Source organism: Pecten maximus, chromosome 15 (assembly GCF_902652985.1).
Source record: "Pecten maximus chromosome 15, xPecMax1.1, whole genome shotgun sequence".
NCBI lineage: Eukaryota > Metazoa > Mollusca > Bivalvia > Pectinida > Pectinidae > Pecten > Pecten maximus.
The window spans coordinates 28,784,493-28,801,299 of NC_047029.1; the positions used below are offsets into that span (position 1 = coordinate 28,784,493).

General features: G+C 35.3%; 1 protein-coding gene across 1 annotated transcript in view; it reads left to right on the forward strand.

Annotated features, from left to right (window-relative positions):
• The first annotated feature begins 864 nt into the window (after positions 1-864).
• The window catches only part of LOC117343710 (NACHT and WD repeat domain-containing protein 2-like), a 43,146-nt gene continuing 27,203 nt past the window's right edge, over positions 865-16,807 (forward strand). The window contains 3 exon segments of the mRNA XM_033906177.1: positions 865-1,091; positions 4,309-4,673; positions 10,251-10,339. Of these exon segments, the coding sequence (XP_033762068.1) occupies positions 4,502-4,673; positions 10,251-10,339 (261 nt within the window). The 5' untranslated portion in view covers positions 865-1,091; positions 4,309-4,501.

A 16,807-nucleotide genomic window follows, 5' to 3' on the forward strand; every position in this document is an offset into this window, starting at 1 on the left:
ATGAATGCCAACTGGACAGAGGCAAGTTCAACAAGAAGCGCTAGCGCGCTTCATGGAATTTGCCTCTGTCCAGTTGGCATTCATATTGACTATGAATGCCAACTGAAAGCCGTTCAATGCTTAAATAAACGTTATACAATGTATATATTTTGGGGACGTGTGCCTAATCCCTGTGATATTACTAAACGTACGACAGTTAGTGCTGAAAATAAAGAGGTGTATTTTCGTGGCAATTTGGCTCTTTCTCAAGATTTCAAGATTGTAAAATGTCTTTACTGCTCCCGAGCACATCTTGGCGTATTATTTACAAACATTAGGCATTAACAATGACATAAGTTTACGTGTTTTTGATACAAAGATCACGACAAATAAAATACATATAGGTATGCGGTATTGTTGACTGGAATCTGACTGATATACACTGTACATGTATTACATCATTCGGAATACTGTTTAATTTTTCTGGTTTGATCCCTTTAGTAACTTTTACAAATCAATTCCTTTTCATATAACAATTTCCTACTCTGTTTTATAATGTTTTGAACACAACTTTTTTGTTTATAAAATTACATATTTTCTCATTTATATTAAAAAACCCAACAGCAACAAAAAAAAAAAAACAGCAACAAAACATATAAACATGCAGATTTATCATTCAAATCCAGTCATCTTTCTCGATGCGTATATGTCTCTTTGACACAGTACAAATGATGCCGCGTGGTCCATTTGCCTGAAAATAACTATTAATAAATGTTGTAAGCGATAGCGAGAAAATTATTGATCGCACCTGTAATTACCGGCACAGGTATGCGAGGTAGGTCGTTTGAAGGCGAGTTGTGTAGTGTTGCTGCACGGGACGTCGGGTGTGTATTCGTTCTGTCGTCACAACCGCTGTGAATGGTGGACAACATAAACGTAACAGACTGTCACCACGGTTAACGGAGATAATTCCTGTGTGAGGATGTATCGGTATACTGAGGGATCATTCACCGTGACACCCCAACCGTCATTTAGGGCGGGACGAGACACACCTGTATGACGTTGACAGGTACAAATTTCCTTATCGGACCGATATTCTAGGACTATCATCGGTAAGTATTCTTACTATAGTGACACGTGTGTTTTGTGTATTGCCTATTGTTTATTATACACGTGCAAAAGTGTATACTGTGTAATATGTTTTATATAAACAAATTCGTCAAGTCTGTCCATTAGCAAACTCTTTCGATGTACCCGGTATACATGTTACATATTGATGTAGTACACCGTTTAACTGGGTTCCGTAAATCGTGAATATAATACAAATGAGCAAAATCGATCAGAATGTTTTTCCATTCACTAAAACTTTACTCGATCTTCTTTCGTCCGATTCTATCTCACATCAGGCTGACCTAAACAAGATTTACCGAGGAATGTTGTCAGACAAACATTGTAGGATGTTGTTGACTTATAAATCCATATTTATATCGGGTCCAGAACAATGCCAGGCTTGGTAAAACCTATTGTTTACGTAGGACAAAGCTAGACAAACGATATCTGCAACTGGAATTTCATATTATGAGCGGATAATGTTCTAGCTTTTCCAGAGAGAATGTGATTTAAATTTTCAAATGTTTCCACAACCACTCGGAGCATAATTGTAATGTTTTTAAGCCATTTTCCTCGGTGAATTGGCACAAATTCCGAACCAATGGTAAACATATTGTATAATGCATGCAAATTAGTATCAAGTTCCTGTGTCCCGTATCCCACTTTTCACGAGTTTTTCATGGTGTAAAAGCGTATCAAAAATAAAATGTAAAACCTTCAGTGCAGATTTCCTGACATGACAAAAAGTATAGCAAACTTTAAAATGGTGATGTTTAATGATGATGACGAGTCATTCATCACATTTAACACGAACTATGCAGTTTTATTTGTATTTTTGTACTGTCAAGATGCGGGGGAAATGTCACTCAACGGTTTTCATAATGGCGGGTGTTTATGTAACCCCGGAAAATACTAACAGTTTCCGACCGACACAGCAATGGAGAGTTCCCTTTTATGCCGTGAACTGAAGGTCCCGGTTATTTACCCTGATACGTGAAGTTTAATGTCCCGAATCCTCTTGTATCGAATTGTCACACTTCAATCAATAATCTATTATGGTGACACTGCAGGTAATTTTGTAATATGGCCAGAGTTTATAGAAACACAAAGGATTTATCATGGAGACAGATACTATAATATTTACCACGTATAACCAGACTATCATATCATGTTAAAATTATAATATATGTCATTTATAAGTATCGTAATACGCGCGTGTAATAACACTGTTGCCAGTGTACGTCATCAGTGAAAATGACGTCAGGCTTGTTTTTTCATCTCTTATAGGAGGGTTGCAGTTGCCAGCTTGTCGCATATTTTCTTACGGATATGATTTATATTAAAAAAAATCGGAAACCTCGTGTAGTTACATTTCAGGACACTGACAGTCCCAATGTTGTAGAATACTAAATCATTTAACTATAAGATATATGTATACATGCAATTTACTGTTTAATGTTTCTTTAATGTGAAATTGAAAGTTCGCCAATGTACCCAGATTAGTGTTGCACGAAGAATACCGACCGCTAATACGATATTCACTGCAATAATATATTTATACATACATTAATCCTAATTTCGACAAAGAGCTGCAGTCTTTACACCAAGCGAATTTAAAGAACGACAACTCTGGGTTTAAATTAACACCCACTGGACACGTTTCAGCGGATTCGTGCATTGTTTACAATCAGTTTTCGGTCAGGTCATGACCTGCCAGTCCGACCCGCTAGGTCTCGTCAAATTGAGGTAATTATCTACATTGTCAATAGCGAGAGCCGTTAATAGGGGGCGTTTGCATTTAAAAGCTAATAAGAAAAGACATTTGATTACAGGTAACAGTATACAGATCAGATACATGTATACTAGTAAATCAATGTCAACGGACCGTTCACGCTTATCATGCACATGTACGTAAACATGAATTTCTCTCCTCATTGATGCAATTTTATCAGGGAGAAATAAATGTCAAATGATAAATGGTGTGTTTGGACCATTGGGTTAGTAAGCTACGTAAAGTTATTCCTTCGACCGAAAATTCGAAATCCATTAGAAGAATTGGTAGGTAGGACCCTGGCTGTTAATATGACGTTAAAAAAAAACCCAAATAAACAAACCAAATCCTCGGTAGGGTAGTATCTACATCATATTTTAGATGATATTGTAACTTTCACCCAGAATAGTGCTATTTTCGTCGTCAACAAACGGTTCCTGGCACAAAATCAAGATTATATATAATGTATTGTAATATTGAGTAACGTCAGCTGTTCAGTCCTATAGAGCTTTCCTAAGGTCAAAATCAAATACATGTAACAATCTTTTAAGTTTGCGTCTTCTTAGTAACGTTTAATAGCGTCTTTTCGTTTATATTCACGATTGAATTTGAACCAATAGTGTTATTCTGCTCCAAGTCCGGCTACAGATTATTGTGAAACCCTCTATGGTATTTGTGTTAAGATTTGTTTGTTGTTGGTGGCTCTCGTTGAGACAATATACGTATTGGGTTTCTTGTGATGTTGGTAAAACACTGACTGTTTAATATCAATGAAAATACAGAAATCTTTTATCTGCAGTAAAAATTGTTTGTCGTATCACGTGTTACGATAAACTAGTCTAATGAAAAATCTTCAACACAACTCATTGTGTACACGTATGATTAAGTAAGATGATTGGAACACGTGTTTTTGTCGTGAGGAAATTGGCCACACTGTATATTTTAATAGTATTTTCATGAAAATTTTACATTGAACTGTTCCCGAGGATATAATACTCATACAATTTCTATTTAAATGTATTACGTTAACTGAAAACTGGGTCATATTTTACTTATAGAATTATATTGTCATTTACCTGATTTTCGGTTTTTAAATTTAGACTGTTAAGATCGGTGTGCGAACAATTTGACTACATATCTTTAAAAGTCCCGGAATCAATCGGTTAAAATCTGGTGTACATATATATTTCCCTTATACAAACACAAACAAACAGTCGGGTTGGCAAGTGTTGAACTCGCCTTTAATCCAGCCCTAGAGAGTACGGACACATGGTCGGTGTATACCTATGATATGGGTACGTATACACCACAAACCGGCGATCAACTCACCTGTGTGTATTTTACCTGAGAAGTGACGTGATTTTGAACGTAACGGGTGTTGTATATGAGAGTTTTTGCAACTGTCACTGGCTCAGCATATAAAACTATTTCTTTTTTTTTGTACGCAGATGACGAAGAGAAATATCAAAGGATGACTGTGTTTTCCTAACTTACCTGGAAATACCCGGACTTCCTTTGGAAACCGGATACAAGCACTTTATGGTCAAAGCTTAAGGCTTTTATATGTAAGCAGATATCATTCTTCGTTGAAATGTGTGGAAGCAACATTTCCAAGACTACAGTTTAACCGAGATTCGGATTATGGAAGGGGGGAATCCCCCCGAGGGTACGGCCCCGGAGCCCGGGGGTCAGGCTGGGGAACTACCCCCCGAGGAACAAGAGAAACTTCAAAGAGTGCTGTCAGGATGTCTTGGAAATCTACCGGCTCTAAGTTCAAAAATTGTTCGTATATTTACCAGTTCTACGTTCACAGGTACGTAATGCTTATATAATTGTGTTTTATTTTAACCTATATGACAGGTAAACACTTGGAACCAAAATAGTTTTATTATTATTGCTCTGCTTGAATTGGTGTCTATCCTTTTAAATGATGACACGGTGATTTGAATATACAATATAGGGAAAGACCTGTAAATTAATTCGTTTAGTACCCAAGGACGATATGTTAAGATAGAAAGAGACACGGGGTCGGGGTGGAGGTGGGGGTAGGGGTGTATTTTACGTCATGTCGATTTAAATGATGTCACCTTGGTGTGTAAACGAATTCATTTGGATAACTTCTTGGCTAATTTGAAAGAATCAAAAATCCTGGGACCATGGTAAAATTAGTGTTAACTTTAAAGGTCGTATCTCATATCTGTGTTAATGTTGATAATTAAACAATGACACTGTGAATTACCTGTCTACAGAAGGACAGTTACCAAGATTTTCAGACATAGACTAAAATTTTGATTTATATATCATTAAACAATACATCTTTTTTATTATTCGTGCAGTATACATACTTTGAACATATGAACTTGGCCCTTATAACACATTAATGATGTTTATATTGTACGTAATATTCCAGAAATGATTTTGAATATAATCAGCTAAATTAAGGTAGCACCTGTATCTAATTTTTGTATAAAGACACAATATAACTCTGATGATAAAATACAATGTATCATGCATACACTAAGTTTTGTATAAAGACACAATATACCTCTAATGATATAACACAATGTTTCATACATAAGTTTTGTTGATTCGAAGGTTAAAGATGTGAATTTTCTGTCGTAATTGTATTTTGTCGAAAACACGTGTTACACACTCAGGGACTTGACACAAATCCTCAGTCCACGGTCAATATCTACATGTAATAAATATATATATATGGACCGTGGGTTTGAAATATGTACCAAGTCCCTGTGATTACACAATATATACACTGTTCTATGCTGATGAAGCTGAATGACCCAAGACCGTAGTAAAGAACCCGCTTAGTAAAGAAAGGATTCGTAGGATATAATGAAATGAATTTTCAAATTTAATTGGATCATATAAACAGAACTACAATTGAATTAATTAGCATGACAATACCGTTAAATGATTGTAATCTGAGCAGAAGACTTATTAATTGAATTATCAAGTCCTGTCAATTACTCCCACACTCTCATTAGAATTCATTGTTATACAGGATAATTGTAGTTTTCAGTTTGATGTACGTCATCACTGTTAAATCAATAAATTCAATTATTGAACCTAACATTAAAGAGTTATGGTAAATAATTAAATATTTTAACCAACCAGAAGTAGAACACATTGACATTTTTATTTAAAATATTTAAACCCTTGAGAAATACTTCAACGGAAAATATGTGAAAATGTTTTACCACAAACTCCAGACTCCACGCACTGTCAGCTTGATATTTGATATGAATTAGGTTGTATTATGGTGTTTGCTGATCAATATCTCAATTCAATATTGATTTCGAGACACTCCCTCCCCCTCCTTAAAAAATGAAATAAATAGAAATAAAAAAGTGTATTTCATATAATATTTTATTGACTTAAATCACATTCGAACTGAAACCGAAAATCTAACTATACGACTGAAAACTCTCACTGTAAATGATATATTTGATTCCTGGAACAACACTTCGATATAAGTAACGCACACGGGTACTTTTTGAATGCCATACGTCGAGTGAAAACGTAATCCTGTTTTTGTTGAAGTAGTACTTGTGTGCTTGTAAGATTATCCCACGATCAAGGACAATCATGTGGGGAGAATCCAGTTACGTTTGTCAATTTTGATTGGAAGGTGTGTCGTAACTATAACACTTTAACAACATGACAACTGAGCATTAAAATATGATGTTAATCAGACTACAGATGATTACCTATTCATACTTACGTCATCAGTTTCAGTTGCTGCGTTCTTTATGACGTTGTGGGTATGAAATGGATTCGGGTTCAAGATCGATATATTTGCGGATAATTAAAAATAATTTTCAAGTTTTCGTCTTTTCAAATGCAATACGGCATATATGCAGTCATGAAAAACATAGATTTGGGTTGTGGGTGGGGGTGGGGGTGGGGGCCCAATACTAGTTGTAGCTACATTTATCTAGTAGCTTAAATGGAAGATAGCAAAACCTGTTGAAATCGACATCTCATGGGACACATTAAACGGGATATCAAAGTACACAGGTTATTAAGTTTTTACAGTTTTAGGAATGAAATAGCACTATCTGGCTTATTTTGACTGTTGGAATTTTTGGGCAATACATTTATCAGTAGGTTGGAATTAATGTTGAAGAATTCCAAAAGTCTATGAGAGTACCTCTGTTACACGCGTAATCGAATGCGTTCACTGACAGCTTTGTTTTGTCTCCATGATGTACTTAGATCGCATGATGATGTGTTATGATTCAGCGCGTGTAAGATATTTATTTTCAAGATATTAACCATTAAAATGTCATCTTATTAAGAGAAAAACTATCATTTTAACCCGTGTATAGAATCATACGACCGGAGAAATCAGACCATCTCCGACTCTTATCTCTGTTACGCGTGTCAAACATCCGGTGTTGTCAACTAGCGCTATCAGGAAAACACCATAAAATAAAACAGTTTTTTACGTTATCTACCCGGAGTTCGCGCTAGATCCCCCAACCTTGTCTGCAATTCTTCCATTTAATATTGATTAGCAATAACATACTTTTCAAAATTCAATATTTGCTTTGTATTGTGTCCGAGTTCAGCACGGTCTCGCTTATATTAGCGTGGTATTAGTTGCCAATACATTTTGTTATTTATAGTCAGCCTTACCGATACATTGCTATCTCGGCCATGGTAGACGGTACGTCCACAGACACAGGACCAACACACGACAGTTATTGTAGTAAGAGCAATAATATGACGAGAATGGTCTAGTCCCTGTATTAATAGAGCAGTACAGGAAATGAAAATAAAATACCACAGCTTTAACACAATTGAAGTATAAAACACAATATTGTAGAGATTGTGCCATTCAGTAAAACTTAAAAAAGTATATGTATTTTTTAACTGGATAGATTCTTACTGACAAGTGTTCATTATTAGCAATAATAAATGATGCACAAATATGTAAGGGCATTGTCGTTCGTTCTAAGCCATTGGGGAACGAACAGCGCCTAGTCGAGCGTAGTGATGTCGGCATAACGCACCAGTGGAGACCGGGCCAATATACACTTGTAATACAATTTCATTTATGATTTAATGGTTTCAAGGCCTTGAATACATAAGCATATTATAAATATATAATAACAAATAAAACGCAGTTTGATTTTACAAGGACATGATCTAGATGCAGAGTTGGTAAAATGTTTATATTACGTATATTCTGTAACGAAATCGAGCCCCATGGCAAATAGAGGTATCGTAATTTGATTTGCATGAATCATGTAGTTTCAAAGGGCGAAGAAGTCATCTGTGAGGTGTCGTGAATTGATAAATACCGAGACCTACACTGAAGTTTCTATACAGAGACATTTTCAGAAGGCTTAGTTCCAACTGTGATTGGATTTCACAGTCGTATCTCGTGTTATTGCATTCACTGTACAAATACTCGGGGTACAGGACGGAGGGATTGTAAAGAACACCGTGGATGAATAGCTATGTCATTATACAACTGTCAGTCCCTTGAAAACCCGAGTATGTAGACGTATATGTGTAAAATACCGAATATACACTGATTTACATTGACTCGGGACAAACCCTTCACATTCAATATGAAATTTTATCGAACATGTCTGCAAAAAAATGATTAATTGCAATGATTTGTTTACTTACATAACACTGTACACAAACAACCGTAAAGAAATATGATTATCTATAACTCATTTAAACATAATTAGCCAACGAAGCCCTTTTCAGCATTTCCCATTAAAACTGAATTACTGTAAATAAATTCATGTGATTATTCCAGCTCATCAACCATACTGCAAACTCTTTATCTGTTTCCTATTAGTATTTAATATCAATCAGTCCGATGATGATCAAGCCCGTTTTAACACTAGCTCCATTATTGGCTCTATATAACTCACAATTTGTATTGAAAGGTGATAATATTGTGTGTATGATACTATCCTCGGCATGTAAGCGACATGTAGTACTTAGTGCTTCGCATTAATGCCCCATTTAGATCAAGTTTATAAAACATTGGCAGATCACTGTTGTTAATGTTTCAGAGCACATCATAGATCGAAATATTTTTTTTTTTTCATTTCTTTGTTCATGTTTGAGACAATGTTGGTATATATTTTTGCATTGCGCTCATTTGAGTTTACTTGGTGGTAAATTCAACTGTATGTGAACTTGAAGCCCCGAGGTCTGCCGTGACCTTGCATTGTAAGCTTATAACTAGTGACGACAGATTCGGGAAACACATACCTATCGCACGCTCTTTTTAATCCAATTTATTTAATTGCTGGGCTATGTTTGATCCTTTTAACACATATTTGTCACTACCTTAGCTCTCATTTTGACAACTTGGCTTAACATAAACCGGATTTACTTACCTAGATTCAACTGGCCGTGGTCGTCGTGACCTAGATTCAAATGGACGGGGTCGTTGTGACCTAGATTCAAATGGCCAGGGTCGTCGTGACCAAAATTCAAATGGCCGGGGTCGTCGTGACCTAGATTCATTTGGCCGGGGCTCGTCGTGACCTAGATTCAATTGAAACAGAAGACGCTTACTCCCCGGAACACATGGGCCTGTATTATTGAAACCATTATATATCATGCTCAAACATGAAATCAACCCAAATTTCTTTAAACTCGCTTAAATAAGGAAGAAACGGTTTAAAGTAAAGACCTTAACATCGAAAATAATTTCTCACTTGAAGACTTTCCGAATTTCCTTCAAATCATTGAAAACAATATTAATTCATAAATCAGAATTGTCACCAAATGTATCTGAGCATGAGCACAACATGCGTATTACAGCATCATGCATACGGACACTGGTATTGTCTTCCTGTACTTTCCAAGTGTCTCCATGCAAATCTTTGCGTTAGAATTACGGTTTAATTTCAACGTCTGTGTAATATGTTATTGTCATTCGGAACTCCTCGGGTATTCTATTCAAATTTTGAAATTGAAATTGAAGAATACCCGAGATTTTCCGAGCTTGCTGGAAAGGCCCGAGGTAGTCCGATTGGTGTTATTGTTTTAGACCTATTTTGATTTCCCCCGAGTTCCCGTCTGAATTTCCACATTGTAACCCCGGACTCACTCTACATTTACATGATACTGTTAATATTCATTATTTGATACACCTTAGTTTATACTCAATCCATACATAAAGGCGCTATGAACTTGTGTATCATCTGTCCAGTCCCCTGAACACTGTATTCGGTGATACAGATACTGAACCTATAATGGCTAACACCACAGATATCTATAAATAGCAACGTTAATTTGACTGTTTTTGATTCCATAGGTTTTGTTTTTATTTCCTCAATGGGATATATCATGTTTGAGTATTCTATTGTTCATTTCAATTGTTCTTTCTCCACAGACACAACAATTGAGAGAAATGCGCTCATGGAAAATGTTTACCCGAAGTTAAAGGAATATCTTCGAGAAAGATATGGTTTGGAATTCCAGGTAAGCCTGTCTTCTAATCAATAACACATTTATATTCTCCATTATATAATGATAACTATGCTTAAACTTGTGTTAATGATACTGTAAACGCGACCATTTACGCGAGGGGGAGAATATAATCCAAATACACGAATGCTTTTCGGCCGCAAAAATTCCCACCGCACGTATTGTTTTGTGATGAATTTGATATTGATGGAATAGGGACAAAAGAAAAATTCGCGGAAATAACTCCCACCCGTATAATTAACCTATTATTGAAATCGCGAAATAAAACTCCCGCGGAAAACCCCAGATTTATAGTTCATACAAGTACGAAAAGAAAGGACATGTAAATTAAGCTTTTAAGATCTAATTTTAGAACACGAAAGATCCACGCTCGTTTTCCTTGACATTATTTCAAAAGTGTAAAATCGATGAAACCTGTTGATATAGAATTCGGTCATCGCTTTGACCCCAAAGCTATGGAGTGATTCTGCAGTTCCCCTGAACTTTAAATGCCAATTATTTTAAAATTACATTGATGTTATACGCCGTTATCAAACCACACAATTGTTTGTTTAATGTCAAACTCTCACGCTAGTCCAATTTGTTTGTTTTGTCGGCTATTTGTTGATGACAGGCTATAACGCATAAACAGTAAGGATGGGGCTTTGCATAATCTCGCATAATCTCGTAATACTCGATTTCCATTAACCTTGATAACTTTCAACGCCAGTATATCAAATTTCATGTTAATGAATTTTTTTCATCATATACACGCGATTCCTTTCCCAAAAGCATATATAGCAATTTTAAATTCCATCCCTCTGGAATTTGATTCCTTCCAAAACACAAGGATTGCCTGAATGGTTTATATGATAAGCTACACGCAATGTTTTTATATTTTTTTTGTTAGGCAAAATAAGGTCACTGAAACTTCGCAGTCAGATTCCAGTTAACACACCTAGACAACCTAATCTAGATTACCTGGCCCCCCGCGATGCCTATATGGGTTTAGAATTCCCGTTAAGTATTCGGGATCGGGTGACCCAGATTTGAAGACGGCGTACGCACATCAGCCCAGCACAAGGTGTCGGCACGGGATGGGATTAAGGGGTACAGAGTACACTTGTCGAGCCTTATCAATAAATAAACACAAATTTATTTCACAATGTTGACGAATTCATGTAGGGTTCTACTAGATAAATGTTTCTAATCTAACACTCTAACTACTAATACTGGGATACAACTTCCATCGCAACCCGAGCTACAGGGTTTAACTTTGACAGAGCTAAGTTATCTTAACGGTCCAGTTTAAGAAGTATTTGGAGAGTCATTCAAGCATTTATATCATTTCAATACTTGTTTTGATATACACGGAGTTTTACCGATTATAAAAATCACAAATATGAATCAATATTTCTAGAAAGGATGTTCAACATGGATTGTTTTTCATATCAGGCAACATAATGAAGCTTTTGACAAGCGATTAATCATTATTTCAACGAGGGACACATGATTTCCCCGTGAACTGTACACAAGTGCCTTAACTTATTTACCTCACCAATAAATATCGTCAGTACAAACATGTAAATGTTTACATACCATTCGGCGCCAATCCCGAGACGACACCAAATGAGAATAATAGTTAATTCCCCCATCATTGACTGATTGTGTTGTACAATATCATTGTTTATAGTCGTTTAGTTAGGGAGGAGAATGCATTGTTTATTATTATGAAATGTAACCATCATGGCAATGGCTCATTCCACTGCATTGTATTTATGAATATATTTCAAGCTTTGGTAAATAACCCGAAGATTGATAAGAGATATGTAAAAGATATGGGCTGGTTTCATCAAAGGTCCTAACTTTAAGGAAAAAAATAAACCTTAGTGGGAAACCATTGTTGGATTTGAGAAGAAAGTCTTGGCTAACAGTTAAGTTAAGAATATATTGGTGAAACTGGATCCATGGTATCGAATGCATTGTTAAAAGATAACGATTATATTCAGCAAAACTTTATTGCAGTTTACATCCAAAACAATAATATGGATCAAGCTGTAAACATGTAATACAAGGTTCAAACAAACATATGTGAAATACGTGTACATGCAAATTTTACATTTACGTCAACCTTCCTCGGTTCAAACGACTCAAAGAAGAGTCCCATATCACGTTAGTGTCATAAAGAGATAATTCCAATTATACATTTTGTATATATATTATTTCATAAAGTAGGTTATGTAATGCTGTTTCATGTTTTGTCTTGAAAGAGAAGGACAGTCCAGTCGTTTTCCCCTGTAATTTCCTACAAGATAATTGTTCGTTTTATATCTGTGTGATGACGATAGGGAAGTTTAACGAAAAAGTAAACAACCGTCTAATCATCACTGTCGTAATCACTTCTTAGCTGAGATATTTTGATACATTCTGCTTTTCTATACATGTATATAAACTGGCCATCGTCTAGTAGATAATTATCTCAAAACTGCTGAAACAGAACTACAATAAAGCCAGATAATCACACACCTATATAATCACATCACCCCCAATTCGTGTACTTAATGACCTTAAACTTATCCTTCCCCGAATCATTGAACCATGAACCATGAACACAGTATATTCATCACAAATGATTTACGTCGTTTTCTGATCAGAACGATCACGCCAATAAATAAAATTATATCATCTGCAATTTAGATTTTCCGCTGAATGCGTTGTAAATTACATCGCTATGAGGGGGTCCTAAATCACTATTGACCGGATTCTGTTATTCGTCCTTCAGATTACGTACCTCTTGCCGTATCAGTAAACAACAACAATGATTGTATATATACCTTTATACAGGTATACCACACGTTAGGGAAGCGCCTTCAAGTTCAATGTTTTAAAGGGACGTCTTACCCTATCTACGTGTTAGGCATACTTTTTTGTTGCTTTTACAAATTATATGAATATGTAGTGGTATGCAGAAGTATCAATATATTGTCACTTCTTGTATTTTTTTGTTAATCTGTTTATTAAACGTTGCTAATTTTGTATTGTGAACAGAAATGTGGCATTGCCCCACACAAATAGTACATGTATATATAATGCACGGGTCATGACATTGTCTTTCTTCGTCAAGGAAAGTGGGACAGGGGAATCTGATCATGGAATAATCTGAAGCTGCCAACAAATACTTGTCCACTTAAGAATCCTCTCCATCTAGTCGTGATGCCCCTGTCTTACCCCAAAGGGATGGAACTTTCTGTTAGTCTCACAGCATTGTGATGGGCGATGATACCCGTACCACAATATATAATATTTATCTCTAACATTTCCCCACGGTACCTATCCGTACTATATAGTTCTAAAATTACGATACCATATATTGATATCCACACGAAAAAAACTGAAGCAGTACAATTTCAATGTCATTTAATTATATAATATATAATACTTAACCTGTCTTCATTATAACAATATTTCTATATTTAATGTTTAAGAGTGAACACATGTGAACATTGCATAGACCAAACCATCGCAGATCAATCTCTTAGTAATACATTTCCTTGTAACCGTGTTTATCGAAGGACACTTCTATTGATTTGGACTTATCAACAATGCCCATACTATCTGCGAACCATATATTATGTAAACACAAAGTATATGCTGACAAAAGTATAGATGATAGCGAAATAAGGTATTTTGTTGTTCTTTATTTTCAAATAAGTGTTGATTTTACAATGCATACTTTATATATGCATATATAGATATTTGTTAATGGTGGCAAACATCGATTCAAACATTACTCAGAACGATATCCACTTAGAACAGTGGGATCGAACGAAGGATAATAAGATTGTAATACCTCCCGATAATACCTGGATCATAAATGTTTTAATTTTGGCAGTTTTCATTGCTGTTTGGTGTGTACAAATATACAATGAATTTATAAACATCTTATATAAAAGTCGATTTTAAGATATTGCAACTTGCTCGTTACTTAGATAAAGGTATAATATATCTCTGACAAAAACTATTATGATCAATGGAAAGAAAAGACAGTTGTAAACATATATTCAATACTAAACTTGAAGCCATTCCCACCCTCCAAAGGTCTCAGGTTGCATTGTAAATTTAAAGTGAGTGAATAATTAATTGCATCTGGAGAAATTCAATTACGCATAGCTTTTATATCTGATAACTTCCGGTCTTGTAGGCGATCGTTTTTAAGGACATTGCTATTATTTTTCATTTATAAGCGTTGATTATGTGTATGTAAATAATATATGTGGTATATAATATATATACCATGCGTGCCGCTTTATGCCTTTTGTGACCAGCGCTGTATACTGTATACTACCTGCGATAACATCCTCATGCTGTGCTAAGTTTTTTTTTTTCTAATATTCAGGGTTACGTAAACTAATATTTTATTAACGATACAGACATTAGTAAGGCTGGTTATGGACTTTCTCATTTAACGACATCAGATATATTAGTGAGGCGCCACATTGTATATTCACATGTTAATTATGTATATGATTGTCATAAATATATAACACATAAAGTGTGTGTATGGTTTCATTAAAACTGTCTTCGGCAGTATGAAATATTCTTTGCACAGCACCAAGGTAGACAAAAGCCGATAAATCTACATTGAATCAGAACTAATAAAAACAAACTGTAAATTTATGTATTTTATTGATTGAATGAAAAGTACACTAATTGATCTTATGTTGGTTGAATAAAATACAGCATTGGATGGCCGGGTGGCGTAGTGGTAATGCGCTCGCCGTTCACTTAGATGACCGGGGTTCGATATCCCGACAGGACGTGAAAAGATATTTGTTCACCTGTCCGATCACGTAGATATTCCCCGGGTAAAATAGTTTCCTCCCACAGGCGCAGTATCGCACGTTTACATCCGGGCAAACTATAGTGATTAATATAAAATAAAGTGTAAATTTAATATTTACATTGGAAAATTAAAGGTATCAAAACCTTACCTGAATACATTTCGTAATTATATAATGTTCACATCATAACATGAATTTTACACATAATCAATCGAACATGCTGAATGTTACGAATCTAAGGGCGAAATGTTTGTAATGATTCAAGGTTGATGAACACTACATTTGAAATTTTTATATTTAATTTATTGCACTCGGAATTCGGTTCAGTTATAGACGACAATATGACAATGACTAACACGATAACAGTATTATTCTCTATTGAACAATTTATCACTAGCTCTAATGTACTGTGTTGTAGATTGGCTTCTACAGTAGTAGTAGGTCGAACTGCGCCGTATGCAGCTAGCTGTAGAATTTATGGTTATGGCCATCTGATGTTAAATAGTTTCAGCTGCAATATTCGTCGCAATATAATATTTAGAACATATCGGCCAAATGGAGTTATACGATCGTGTTATACAGTGTATTAACTGTTCTTTATCGGGAGTACTAAATAAAGGCACCCTTGACGAAAACATTCCTCAGACGAAGGGACTGAGAGTGTATGAGAGTGTGTGAATATTCTTTCTAATGCGTTCGTATAATCATTCTTACTTTTCGCCTTTCTAAATAAATGTTGCTATGTGCAACTAACACCTTGTTTACGATCGGTCACTATGGGAACAAAAGTACACCTTCTGATTGGTCGTTAAGTCCTGTAGAATAACAAAATGTCAACTATATAGAAACTTTCTATTGTTTTCCAATTTATTTTATATTGAACTATATTCACAATAACTAGGATATATCGCGATATTGAAGTCATTCTATATTTTTTACATATAAAACTGTGCAAACACAAGGGGCCAAGTTTCATAAATATTTTTTAACTTTAAAGAAACGGACAGCAACAGTTTTCTGTTAAATCCAATGTACTTGTTCTTTTGACAAAGTTTAAGTTCAGGATTTTTTTCATCGTAAAGGAATATTCATGAAACCGGGGCCTATACTGTGAATTGTATTCTCTCTGAAAGGTGAATTCACTCATAGCGAAAAGACGTTTAAAAAGACGCAATGCCGACTTGTTGGGACGAAATACTCCGATGAATTGTACCTCGCATACATGTATCGTAAGTGATATAAATGGAAGCCATTCAAGAGTAGGTTGTTACTCATACAAGCTGTAATTAGTTGTTCCGTCTAAAATCCATTCTGTATGTATACAAAGGTATCGGTTATCGCTTTCAATTAATGTTCTAATATCTTTAACGAACATAAGTGGGTTAACGACAAACTTAAGTGTGTACATGCAGGTACTTGGTAAATATTTGATCGAATGTCAAATTGCCTAATATTTCATTGTCAATATTTAATTAACTCGGTATCATTGTGAGATATTCACTTGAACCGCTGTCAGGGAAGTTCGTAAAGAGTAAAAGCAGGCCAAAGTTCATTTAACTGCATAGTGGTGTTGATATAGACTCTCCTGAGATAATTGCACCACTACCCACAGGGGATGTTTATATTTGCATCTGTACATTGT